At 46.2% G+C, this 10,000-nt stretch overlaps 4 protein-coding genes across 4 annotated transcripts in view; 1 reads left to right on the forward strand and 3 right to left on the reverse strand.

Annotated features, from left to right (window-relative positions):
- Positions 1–2,309, forward strand: part of LOC125952754 (DNA polymerase zeta catalytic subunit-like) — a 9,878-nt gene extending 7,569 nt beyond the window's left edge. The window contains exons 8-10 of the mRNA XM_049682438.1: positions 1,123–1,427; positions 1,495–2,014; positions 2,089–2,309. Of these exons, the coding sequence (XP_049538395.1) occupies positions 1,123–1,427; positions 1,495–2,014; positions 2,089–2,229 (966 nt within the window). The 3' untranslated portion in view covers positions 2,230–2,309. The remainder of the gene's footprint in view (positions 1–1,122; positions 1,428–1,494; positions 2,015–2,088) is intronic.
- On the reverse strand, positions 2,309–3,725 carry LOC125952788 (uncharacterized). The gene is made up of 3 exons (XM_049682499.1): positions 3,382–3,725; positions 2,912–3,282; positions 2,309–2,850 (listed from the first exon to the last, which is right to left on the reverse strand). Exons 1-3 carry the CDS (start codon positions 3,471–3,473, stop codon positions 2,828–2,830), a joined length of 486 nt encoding a protein of 161 aa, XP_049538456.1. The 5' UTR covers positions 3,474–3,725; the 3' UTR covers positions 2,309–2,827.
- Positions 3,726–4,084: 359 nt separating this feature from the next.
- LOC125952784 (uncharacterized) lies at positions 4,085–5,249 on the reverse strand. Its single transcript, XM_049682494.1, has 3 exons — positions 5,001–5,249; positions 4,501–4,922; positions 4,085–4,438 (listed from the first exon to the last, which is right to left on the reverse strand). Exons 1-3 carry the CDS (start codon positions 5,117–5,119, stop codon positions 4,416–4,418), a joined length of 564 nt encoding a protein of 187 aa, XP_049538451.1. The 5' UTR covers positions 5,120–5,249; the 3' UTR covers positions 4,085–4,415.
- Positions 5,250–5,633: 384 nt separating this feature from the next.
- The window catches only part of LOC125952772 (myb-like protein I), a 6,547-nt gene continuing 2,180 nt past the window's right edge, over positions 5,634–10,000 (reverse strand). The window contains exon 2 of the mRNA XM_049682480.1: positions 5,634–7,108. Within this exon, the coding sequence (XP_049538437.1) occupies positions 5,699–7,099 (1,401 nt within the window). The 5' untranslated portion in view covers positions 7,100–7,108 and the 3' untranslated portion in view covers positions 5,634–5,698. The remainder of the gene's footprint in view (positions 7,109–10,000) is intronic.

Consider the following 10,000-nt stretch of genomic DNA (forward strand, 5'->3'; position numbering starts at 1 on the left):
TTGCCGATTTTCTTTTCAATTTTACGCTGAATCCACTCGTTGTAGTATGCAACGCGCGTAAACATGATCGGGAGTCTTGCTTTGCATGGCTTTTCTCCGTACGAAAAAACTCCAATCTGTACGGTACTATCATCAATCTGGACCGTTAACGGGCCTCCGGAATCTGCCGTGCAACCGGAAACATTGCGATACCCACCGGCACAGATTTCCCTGGTGGCATCGACGGTTGGACGAACCTTTTGGCAATCTTCCAGCGAGCGCAGTCCGATATCAATTTTCTGTAAAACAAATTCCTTTGTTAATACGTTCCCGACTGCATTGCACGGGATAGTTTACCCTCAGTTCATCGGGGAACACGTCATCCCAGGTGTCGGATATCGACCCCCAGCCAGCGAACTTGCTTATAGTGTCATCAACGATGACGCTATCGCCGGTAGCCAAAGTGATGGTCTTGATCCGGTCGTTAAGATGCAGCGCTTTAGATAGACGCAGCTAAAAATAGAAGAGAAATGTTGTAGACAGACCAAGGTAGACGCTGGTGGTGCGATCAAGCGCCAACAGAACCAACCACTGCGATGTCGTTCTGAAGCGTCATCGGATTGTAACGTTCATGCTGCACGAAACGCGATACATTCCGTCGTTGCTCTGCGGAATCTTCGATAGCAATATTTTTCACACCGGCCACTACCTCGGTCCATCCGTCACGTGTGAAGCCTCCTTCGCAGTGGGCCGCCGTGAGGATCCAGTTTGGATTCAGGATCGAACCCGAGCAAAAGTGTTTTGGCCTTGAACCGTTGTTGAAATTCCATTGAAGCGAAACCTGATACGGAAACTCGTGATCGCTAGCTATGGTTCCTTGGATGATCCGTACTCGCGCTGATTGGACGAGTGTAACGATGGACGCTATATAAATCAATCCCTTCATGATGGCGCTTCTCGTCGAAACTACTTGATTGGTCACTGAAAAGTCGGACATTCCCTAGGACGGCATTTATAGGACTCCAAACGATAGCTTGCGCAATTGTGCCACCGGCCACTTAGCGGCCCCTGGGGCTTTATCAGGAGTGAAAGCCCACGTGTGCATCCCAACAAGATCCTACTTGAAGTTCAATTTGTTTGCAGACCAAGAAACGCTACGTAGGATACATGTACGAATCGGCAGATCAGGAGAAACCGACGTACGAAGCGAAGGGCATCGAAACGGTGCGCCGCGATGGATGCCCGGTGGTGGCCAAGATGCTGGAGAAGGTACTCCGCATTCTGTTCGAAACGTGCGACGTGTCCAAGGTGAAGCAGTACACCTGCCGTCAGTTTACGAAAATCCTCGAAGGGCGCGTCAATTTACAGGATTTTATATTTGCCAAAGAGTTCCGCGGCGAGGATGGCTACAAACCGGGTGCCTGCGTACCGGCACTTGAACTCACAAGGTAGGTTTGATGAGATTAAGGATTTTAGGATGAACACTTATCGCTTGTTTTCCCCCTTGTTTTCTAGAAAGTGGAAGCTAACCGATCCACGGAGAGAACCTCGGCGAGGTCAGCGTGTACCGTACGTGATCATTAACGGACCACCACTGGTACCGCTGATTCGGCTCGTGCGTAGCCCCGACGAGGTGTTAGCGAACGAGGGACTCAAAATTAATGCTAATTACTACATCTTGAAAGCGATCATTCCACCGTTGAACCGTTGCCTGTTGTTGATCGGTGCCGATGTGAATCGTTGGTACAACGAGCTGCCTCGAAAGACTCTGATGCTCCACAATACGGGAGGTACGACGATGGCGACGACGACTACGAGCAAGATGCAAGCCGCCATCAGGGATTCTAGTGACCCACAGCAAGCAAAGAAGAGCACGATCTCGCAATACTTTTCCACGACGAGCTGCATCGTGGACTGTGGACGACAAACGCACAACGGAGTGTGCAAAGAGTGTCGCAACCGGCCACAGTACGCATTGGTTCACATCATGAACAAAGTGAACAAGTTGGAACGCAGACTAGAGCTTACGGAGAAGGTTCGCATTCCTGCTGCACCTGGATGATAAAAACGTTTAATGGAGTTTTTTTTTATCATTTCCTCCTCGTTTAGATGTGTCGATCCTGTTGCCAACGGACATTCGAATCCGCCTGCATATCACTCGACTGTCCGGTCGTCTTTTCGTTAAACCGTCGCCAGCTGGAGGTTAATCAGGCACAGTATTACCGGGATCTAGTAGAGCAATTGTTCTAGCATAATTTATTGTTGTAAAACTGGTCATTTCTCATTTTACAAGAAATACAATGCCAGGTACACTGGCATACGACGAGAGAACATTTGTTGGAACATTTATTATCATGTGTTGTATGCCTTTGGCTTCACGATACCTAATCTATACTGATAGCATTGCAATCAAAGGCGAGATAAGGCGGAGAGAGAAGCTGCCATTTTGCCGACAAATCACCGATATCGGTTACTCATTCACAACCGTCACGAATCAGCAGGCACTAGTTTTGTAGCAATGTATCAATCTAGTTTGTAAACATTGAGTCAGTGATAACGCATAGCGGCTGCGGCTGATTGTGTATGAATGATGCGAATGCACTTTGCGCTCGTTACAAATAGTTTACTGCGATCAAGGCACGCTTTGGTCTTCGTTTCGAGGGAAATACTGTACGCAGATGAACGACGACTAGATGAACATCTAAAGGTATTTTGAATAAATAAGAGGCTCACGAGCGTGATGAAAATCCCGATCGTTCGTGAGAAACCATAGCAACAAACGACGGGACGAGTGATGTGCGTGGATTCCAGATCACGATCGAGAGTGACCGTTAGCATCCTCCGTAAGTCACGCGTTTAATTGATAACTATCTACAAATAGATAATAATAGGGCCATTCTTGGAAGGCAATATTCCGGGAAAAGCAACTTACCTCGGGCATTGTTGAACCGGAACGTTAACTCTTCCACGTACTCAAAGTCGTTCCACAGCTCGACCGAATGAATCTCCTCTACTGGTAGCTGCATATCCATCTCGTAGTCCGGCGAATGTTGCACGTTATCGACGAACACCTTTACTTGATTGTCGAGCAAGCGAAACACCGCCGTAAAGGGTTTGGTGCGATCCGCTACCAGCCAGTTCTTGGACACCTGTTCCTGTTGCCATTCAACATTTTTCCAGTTTTGCGTTACCTTACTCTCCCCATCGGGGGCGAAGGAAATCTTCAGGTGGTACGCTATGTACGGTGACGTTTGGTCATCTGGCCACTGTGCTGGGGGTCTCAGGCAAAAGTTAAACGATGCACTAAAATTCAATGACGTAATATGCACCATGTGGTCGAAGGTGAAATTAAAATTCCCATAAATTTGGCGCGGACGCGGACGCAACCTTGCAAACACTTACTTCTGAGCATTATCCGTCAATTTGCCCCTTATCACAACCTCATCAAACTCTTCCGGTTTCCGTGGAAAGTACGCTACGAACGGTGTATCCATTTTCACTATCGTCCTTGTGGTCGTCAGAAAAACACTAATTGTTATGCGAACGCTTTTTTTCCGGGAATTCCTACGGAATGCGTGCTCGCGACGAACCGATCTACGAGCACCGAATCGTGTGTACTCTGGTCAACACAACAACGACGACTAAGAGTAAGAGAGTTTACGACGCTACTAAGAGAGACTGTCGGACTACAAGGGCCTTCGCGACCGCTTGTGTACAACCGCAGTCGTGGAATTTTGTTTGGATTTTCTTGCTCAGCGACAACACCCCTTCGCACGACTAACAGCGACACTTGTTTGCTCTATTGGTCTCTGTTGCGCTCTCCTCCGAGTTGACCAGCTGTTTCATTCGCGCTACAAATAGGTCCGAGTGGATACACGAGCGCCTGTGACAGTGCTGCCAAGTGATCTGATTCTCGCATTTAGGAATATGTTGTAGCAGCATGATCAGCATTCGCGTACGATGGAGCAGCCTGGTACAATGTACAAAGCAGCGATGAAAACGGTGGATTCAGGAATTTTCACCATTTCTTTCGTCATTTTTCTACAAAATTTCTCTAGCATAATGTGTTCATATCTTATTAAACAACAACCAGTGGTCTAGGGGATTGCAATATTACTTTGGACATTTATTATCATGTTAATACTTTTAACTTCACGATAACTAATCTAACAGAGAGCAAAGTTGATAAATGCAGAATAAAGCTAAGGGAGAGTCATTCTACCAACCAATGCGTAATCGACTACGCATTCATAACGGTCGCAAATCAACAAGCAGTAGTTTTGTAGCAAACCATCAATAGAGTGGATAAACATCGAACCATTGATAACGCATATGATGTGTTGAATAATAAGAATTTTGCGAACATGATGGAAATCCCGTTCGCTCGTGACAATGCATAGCAACTTGCGGGCAGAGTGATGCCTGTCCATAGTAAGTCACTTCTTCGGTTGCTCTTTAGCTACAAGAAGACAATAATTGAGCTAATTTTTGGAGTGCATTATTGCAAGAAATATATCCTACCTGAATCATTGTAGACACGGAATGTAAACTCCTCTAAGTATTCGAAGTCGTCCCGAAGTTCGACCGATTTAATCTGGTCTAGTTCTACCTCCACATCCTTCTCGCAGTTCGGCGTTTGGTACACCTTGCCCTTCTCGCAGTACTGGCTAGGTGTGGTAACTAGGTAAGCCTTGATCTTTTGCTTGTTACCATTCTCGTCTGGGGCTTGTTCGAACAAACTAAACATCATCGTGTAAGAATGTTTTCGTAGCATTACCAGTTTGTTATTTTCCTTTTTTCCATAGACCATCGATCCATCAGCAAGTTGCCTGTTTTGTGTCACCTTACTGCGGGCATCTACGCCTTCGTCTTGACTGAAGGAAAGCTCCAACTGGTACGGTGTCCTTTTATTTTCCTCTGATGTGCAAAAGTTAAACGAAGCCCTAAATTCAATGGAACAATTTGAATCATGTGATCAACTTTATAACAAAATTGGGCTGGACGCACATGGAAGCACTTACTTTTTGGCATCGTTCTTTAATTTGAACTTCCACACCACATCCACTATCTGCACTTCATTCCTTTTTTTCGGCTTGCGAGGCATATTTGGAAAGTTGAATACGTACGAAGGAGTATTCATGTTCACTATCGTCCTTTTGGTCGTAAGAAAACCACTAATTGTTATGCGAACGTTTATTTTCCGGGAATTTCCACAGAATTGCACACAGCGCACCGAAACACGACGACTTGTGTCGACTTAGAGAGTTAGAGACTTAATGCCGCTTGTAAGAGAGACCGCCGGACTATAAGTACCCTGGCGAACGCTTGTTTTACAAACCGAAGTCTTGGGTTTTTTTGTTTGGTTTTCATCATGCTGGATGATACTAGTCCTTTGCATACGTTATCCAGCAAAATATCAACATCTACTATTGTTTACTCTAGTGTGTGGTCTCTATTGCGTTCTCTTACGCACCGATCCTCTGTTTCATTCGCACTACCAATAGATCTGAATGAACACCGAGCGCGTGCAGCAGTGCTGCCAATCGATCTTCCTCTGTGATGGAGCAGCCTGGTACAATGTAATTTCTTTCGTCGCTTTTGCTGCAAAATTTTTACCTTTTTAGTGTTTAAGATATTTATTGAAGTAGCTCTTATGATTTCAACACTTTTCTCCACGTGACAACCAATTAAAACACCCAAATACACCCCAACTAGATTTCTAATTTTCATCCACAGCAATCGATTCCTCATCCGAAATCACATTCAAATCCACATCCCTGTACTTATTCTCCTCATCCGTCGCATCTTCGATCGAGCCAATGGATTTGCTGTCCGGCTCGGGATCCTGTTCTTGCTCATCGCTCAAGTTTCCATTCGTTTCCTCATCCTCGGCCAAACATCTGCCACCATTGGCCATCTTGTGATTACCATTCAAATCACCGTAAATACGTGGCAGATTGTGGAGCACATAATGTGCGTTCTTCGTATCCCCACCGAACCCTACGGACGCTTGGTGTCCATCCGTCGTCCGCTCTCCTTCATTTCCATCCATCACAGAACCACCTTCGTCTAAAGGCGTAACCAGATTAATGGCAGAAGGTCCAACCTCCGCTCCTGGCGTTCCAGTGACGGTCTGTGTCGTATCGCGCGGTTTGGGGACACTGAAAGCAGATCCCTGTCGATCGGCACCCGTACCGATCAGCTTCGAGTGTTCACTCTTGACCGACAGTGTCGATCCGTCGGATCCAGCGGACCCTGGTGAGTTGGATTCCTTTTTGCGATCATAAATATGACCGGACACGCGCAAATCAATGAAGAAATGCAACGGATCGATACCATACGGAGGGTAGAGCGGAGGATACCAGACGGGTGGTGGTGGTGGAAGAATCAAATCCGATGGAGGCATCGATCCGGTAGATGGTTCCGGTAGTAGATTCGAGTTATTGATCGTTGGCTTCTCGGCCACCGTTGCCGGTGCTGGCTTCAAATCGCCCTGTTTCCTTTCATGATACGCCGGAGTTTTGAAACACGCCTCTTGTGGCTCATCGGGAAAGAGTTTGGTGCCAACGGATCCACCAGCGGCAGCAATGTGTGGAATGTTTCGGCTATTGAATACCGCCAGCTTGTTTGTCAGTTCCAGGGGTTTCTCTGGGTGCGTTGCGGGGCGCTCATCCCCATCTTTGCCTTCCTTGTGTGTAATCTCCGGATAGTAGCGATGCTGACTCCATGATCGTTTGCGTGGTCTGCGTGTTGTTGCGGCCTGCAATGCCAAATGATTCTGAACATGCTGAGCCTGAGCATGTGCTTGATGATGTTGTTGCTGCTGCTGCTGCTGCTGCTGCTGCTGTTGCTGTTGCTGCTGTTGCTGGTGATGTAATTGCTCGCTAGCATTGCGGAGACTTTCGTTCCGCTTGTTGGCCACCAGAGAGCGCAGCATTTCGCTGAAGAAGAAATTGTGCGGCCCGACGGCCGGTGAGTATAGGTAAGGTGGATTGGCGGCCATGAACTTGGTGACGAGCTCGGAGTTCCTGTAGTCCTGTGGTCCAAGCCGTGGCTTTGGCTGAGGCTGGATCGTGGCCTGTGCTTGGGGCTGTGGCTGGGTCTGCAATTCCTCCGTCATTTTGAAGATCTTTAATCAAGGAACGATAGAGCGAGAGAGAGAGAGAGAGAGAGAGAGAGAGAGAGAGAGAGAGAGAGAGAGAGAGAGAGAGAGAGAGAGCGAGTTTCCGAAATTAATAGAATGAATTTTCAATGTTATTGTATCATTTGAATAACATATAAAACTCAATTAAATGGATGGAATATCGAGAGATGGCAACGAAAGGAGATTGCAGAAAACACTCGCCCGGATCCGGAGACCAGCCGGAAGTGATGATGGGCTATCGCTTAACATGCCATTTGCATTCCATTTAATCGAATGCGCATGAGACACCCTTCACCGATCCGGATAGAACCATCAGGACCAACTGAACGTACCATTCCGACGTACGAGCCCTCACGTGCTGTGTAAGGTGTATTGTTCCCAGCAACAACAACCCCGGTCAGATGTGAGGAAATGGGAAACTGCAACTGGTTTTTGATTGACAGCGCAGGAAAAGGACCATGGCTCACACACACACACCAGGAGTTTCAAGATAATTAATGGAAGGAATGGGTGGAGCGATGAATCGGGTTGAATAAATAATGGTAAATTAGTTTTCTACTCATTCGGAAGGCGGCGTTGGTTGGAGTTTTTGAATGGAAACTTCGCATCCGTTTTATCGCAAACGGATTCCATTGTTGAATAAATATTTGCAAACAGTTTGAAAAGAAGAGGGATTTTATGATTGTAGGCATCAGGTAGCGAATATTCATAACCAATATATTCCAGTCTTACTTATCACAAGTATAATATTAATGTAATATTAAACTTATGTTGAACAAAACGCAGTTCCTTTTCCTTACAAACCACGAAGTCTCCGCTACCGCTACTAAAAGCAAAGGTGGTCCACTACGGTACTACTGCAGCCATTAGTAGGGGAGGGTCTCTCAAGAGGATCCGATTCTCCTCCCCTTTTTTCACTGAGAGCATCGCTCCACGATAAGCGACAAAAAAGAGTCTTGGAGCCCGTAGGCGGAGACCGGTCGTTGTGTCACTTGTTTCGCTGTTTGCATCTTTCCACCAACTCGACATTATCCTCGAGCACGAATGAGGTTGCCTCAGCTGAGGAGTACATCGCACGTTGTAAATAAAATTCCAAAACTTCTGCATCTGTCGCCGCTGCTGTTGCTGTCCGATGCTTGGCACTTTTCTCTGCACTCCGAACAGCGAGAATGAAACAGAATAAACACCCTTTACTGTAAATACCCGTGGTATTCCGTGGAACTTCCACTTGTTCGTGGAGATGCGACACAACATGGCGAAAACGGCGTTTTGCAATGCTAATTTTAATTTTCAACCATCTCCTCCCAAGCTTAGTCCTGTGCTACGAGTCCCTATTTACTCTGGGTGTGTGTGTGTGCGGAGTGCGGCGGAGAGAAATGAAATAAAACTTTCCCGATTGTTTGCCCGCGCCATCAAGTGACGATTGCCATCAGCACGCGGCGTGATTCCACCGAATCCCAGTTGTCGTCATCGTCATCGTGGGTTTGTAGAGTGGGGCTATTAGCTGATGCCGCCGCGGATTGCGGCCAAACCACAGATGCTAAGTTAATTTGGAGTTAATTAGTTCCGCTTCGCGGGCGCACAGCAAACACGCTGCTCTCCGCTTGGTCGCACGATTATGACGATTCTTATCACATCGATCTCGGAGGTGGAGATTGAATTTTTCACAAGAAGAAAACACGTGTCTTCAAAGAAGAACTGGGATTTCTTGAATTATTCATTCCAAGGGGTAAGATTCTCATAAAATTTGGCCGAGTAATTCGAAATGCATAAATCTCTTCCGAATGTCCTTCCGGACTAGCTGCTCGTGATAGAAATGACAAAATAATAGCCAAAAACCCCTTTGGGAGACAATCAGCAACAATCTCTTGTTCCATCTTCTACTCATCACACAATCCATTATTTGCTTAGGAGATTAGAATAGGGACAGTCCAGCTCGGCCAAAGTGCTCGGTTCTGACAGGTATTCAAAGGAAAGGCAGCAACTGCGGAGTGAGTGTGAGTTTGTCTTAGAAACCACTCCGGAATGGTAGCTAAGAAACACAATGGACGTTCTGGAACCGTTCCAAGCAAAATTGATAGTTGTCTTGCGGCGAAGACACAAGAGTCCCATTATCTTCACACACACACACGCAAGACAAGCCATATCGGTTGCGAGCGACAGGAAGGGCGGGCTGTATGGTTTGGAAATCTAAAATAAATTTAGTTTTCCCTTTCCTTAAGAAGTTTAGCTCTGTTTCAGCTTTTCAGAGCTTGCTCTGATGTCTCATACTAGGACAGGCGATGAAAGACTTGAATGAATTCACTTACACATCAGCGCATCATTTGAAAACTCCAACATGGTAGATCCAGATAAGCCGTACTTGTACATAACTTTGTGCAACGATTGTCAAACATTTGTTTGAGCAATAAAAACAATATAATCTGGCCACCTAACTGATACTGATTTACGGGCGGCGACACATAAAACCAACGCGCGGCAAGGATGCATTAAATGCAGAAGTTGGTCGTCTGGCGTCGTGGACCAACTACTACGCCACTAAGAAAAGCAATAAAACGCGGGAACAAATTATATGAATCCGCGACGACGACGACGACGACGACAACAGAACGACTTTTTTTGCTTTTATGCAAAGGAAGAAACTACTGGGGGTAGCAACTGGGGAGAAAACTGAAATGCATTTCATTTGCATCATCTTGAGCATAAGAAAGTTTGATTCAAAGTACGAAGAATACGAAAAATATGTTCCGCTTTCAGCGTTTTCAACAAAAACAAAGAAATCCTTTTTAATCATCATAAATTTATCTCTCCACCACTATCGCTAATCCGGCGCTTAATGGCATAGCGCGAAGGGTTTTCAGTGGCCGCGAAGTTACA

Source organism: Anopheles darlingi, chromosome 2 (assembly GCF_943734745.1).
Source record: "Anopheles darlingi chromosome 2, idAnoDarlMG_H_01, whole genome shotgun sequence".
In the NCBI taxonomy this organism is placed as follows: domain Eukaryota; kingdom Metazoa; phylum Arthropoda; class Insecta; order Diptera; family Culicidae; genus Anopheles; species Anopheles darlingi.

What these genes read in the sequence shown, in the direction of transcription:
- LOC125952784 (XM_049682494.1), bottom strand. Translation starts at nt 5,119, where the DNA reads ATGAATACTCCTTCGTACGTATTCAACTTTCCAAATATGCCTCGCAAG. An exon ending in TTAAAGAACGATGCCAAAAA is followed by an intron (nt 4,923 to 5,000) that starts GTAAGTGCTTCC and finishes CATTGAATTTAG; the next exon opens with GGCTTCGTTTAACTTTTGCA. An exon ending in CCGTGTCTACAATGATTCAG is followed by an intron (nt 4,439 to 4,500) that starts GTAGGATATATT and finishes GTCTTCTTGTAG; the next exon opens with CTAAAGAGCAACCGAAGAAG.
- LOC125952788 (XM_049682499.1), bottom strand. Translation starts at nt 3,473, where the DNA reads ATGGATACACCGTTCGTAGCGTACTTTCCACGGAAACCGGAAGAGTTT. An exon ending in TTGACGGATAATGCTCAGAA is followed by an intron (nt 3,283 to 3,381) that starts GTAAGTGTTTGC and finishes ATTGAATTTTAG; the next exon opens with TGCATCGTTTAACTTTTGCC. An exon ending in CCGGTTCAACAATGCCCGAG is followed by an intron (nt 2,851 to 2,911) that starts GTAAGTTGCTTT and finishes ATCTATTTGTAG; the next exon opens with ATAGTTATCAATTAAACGCG.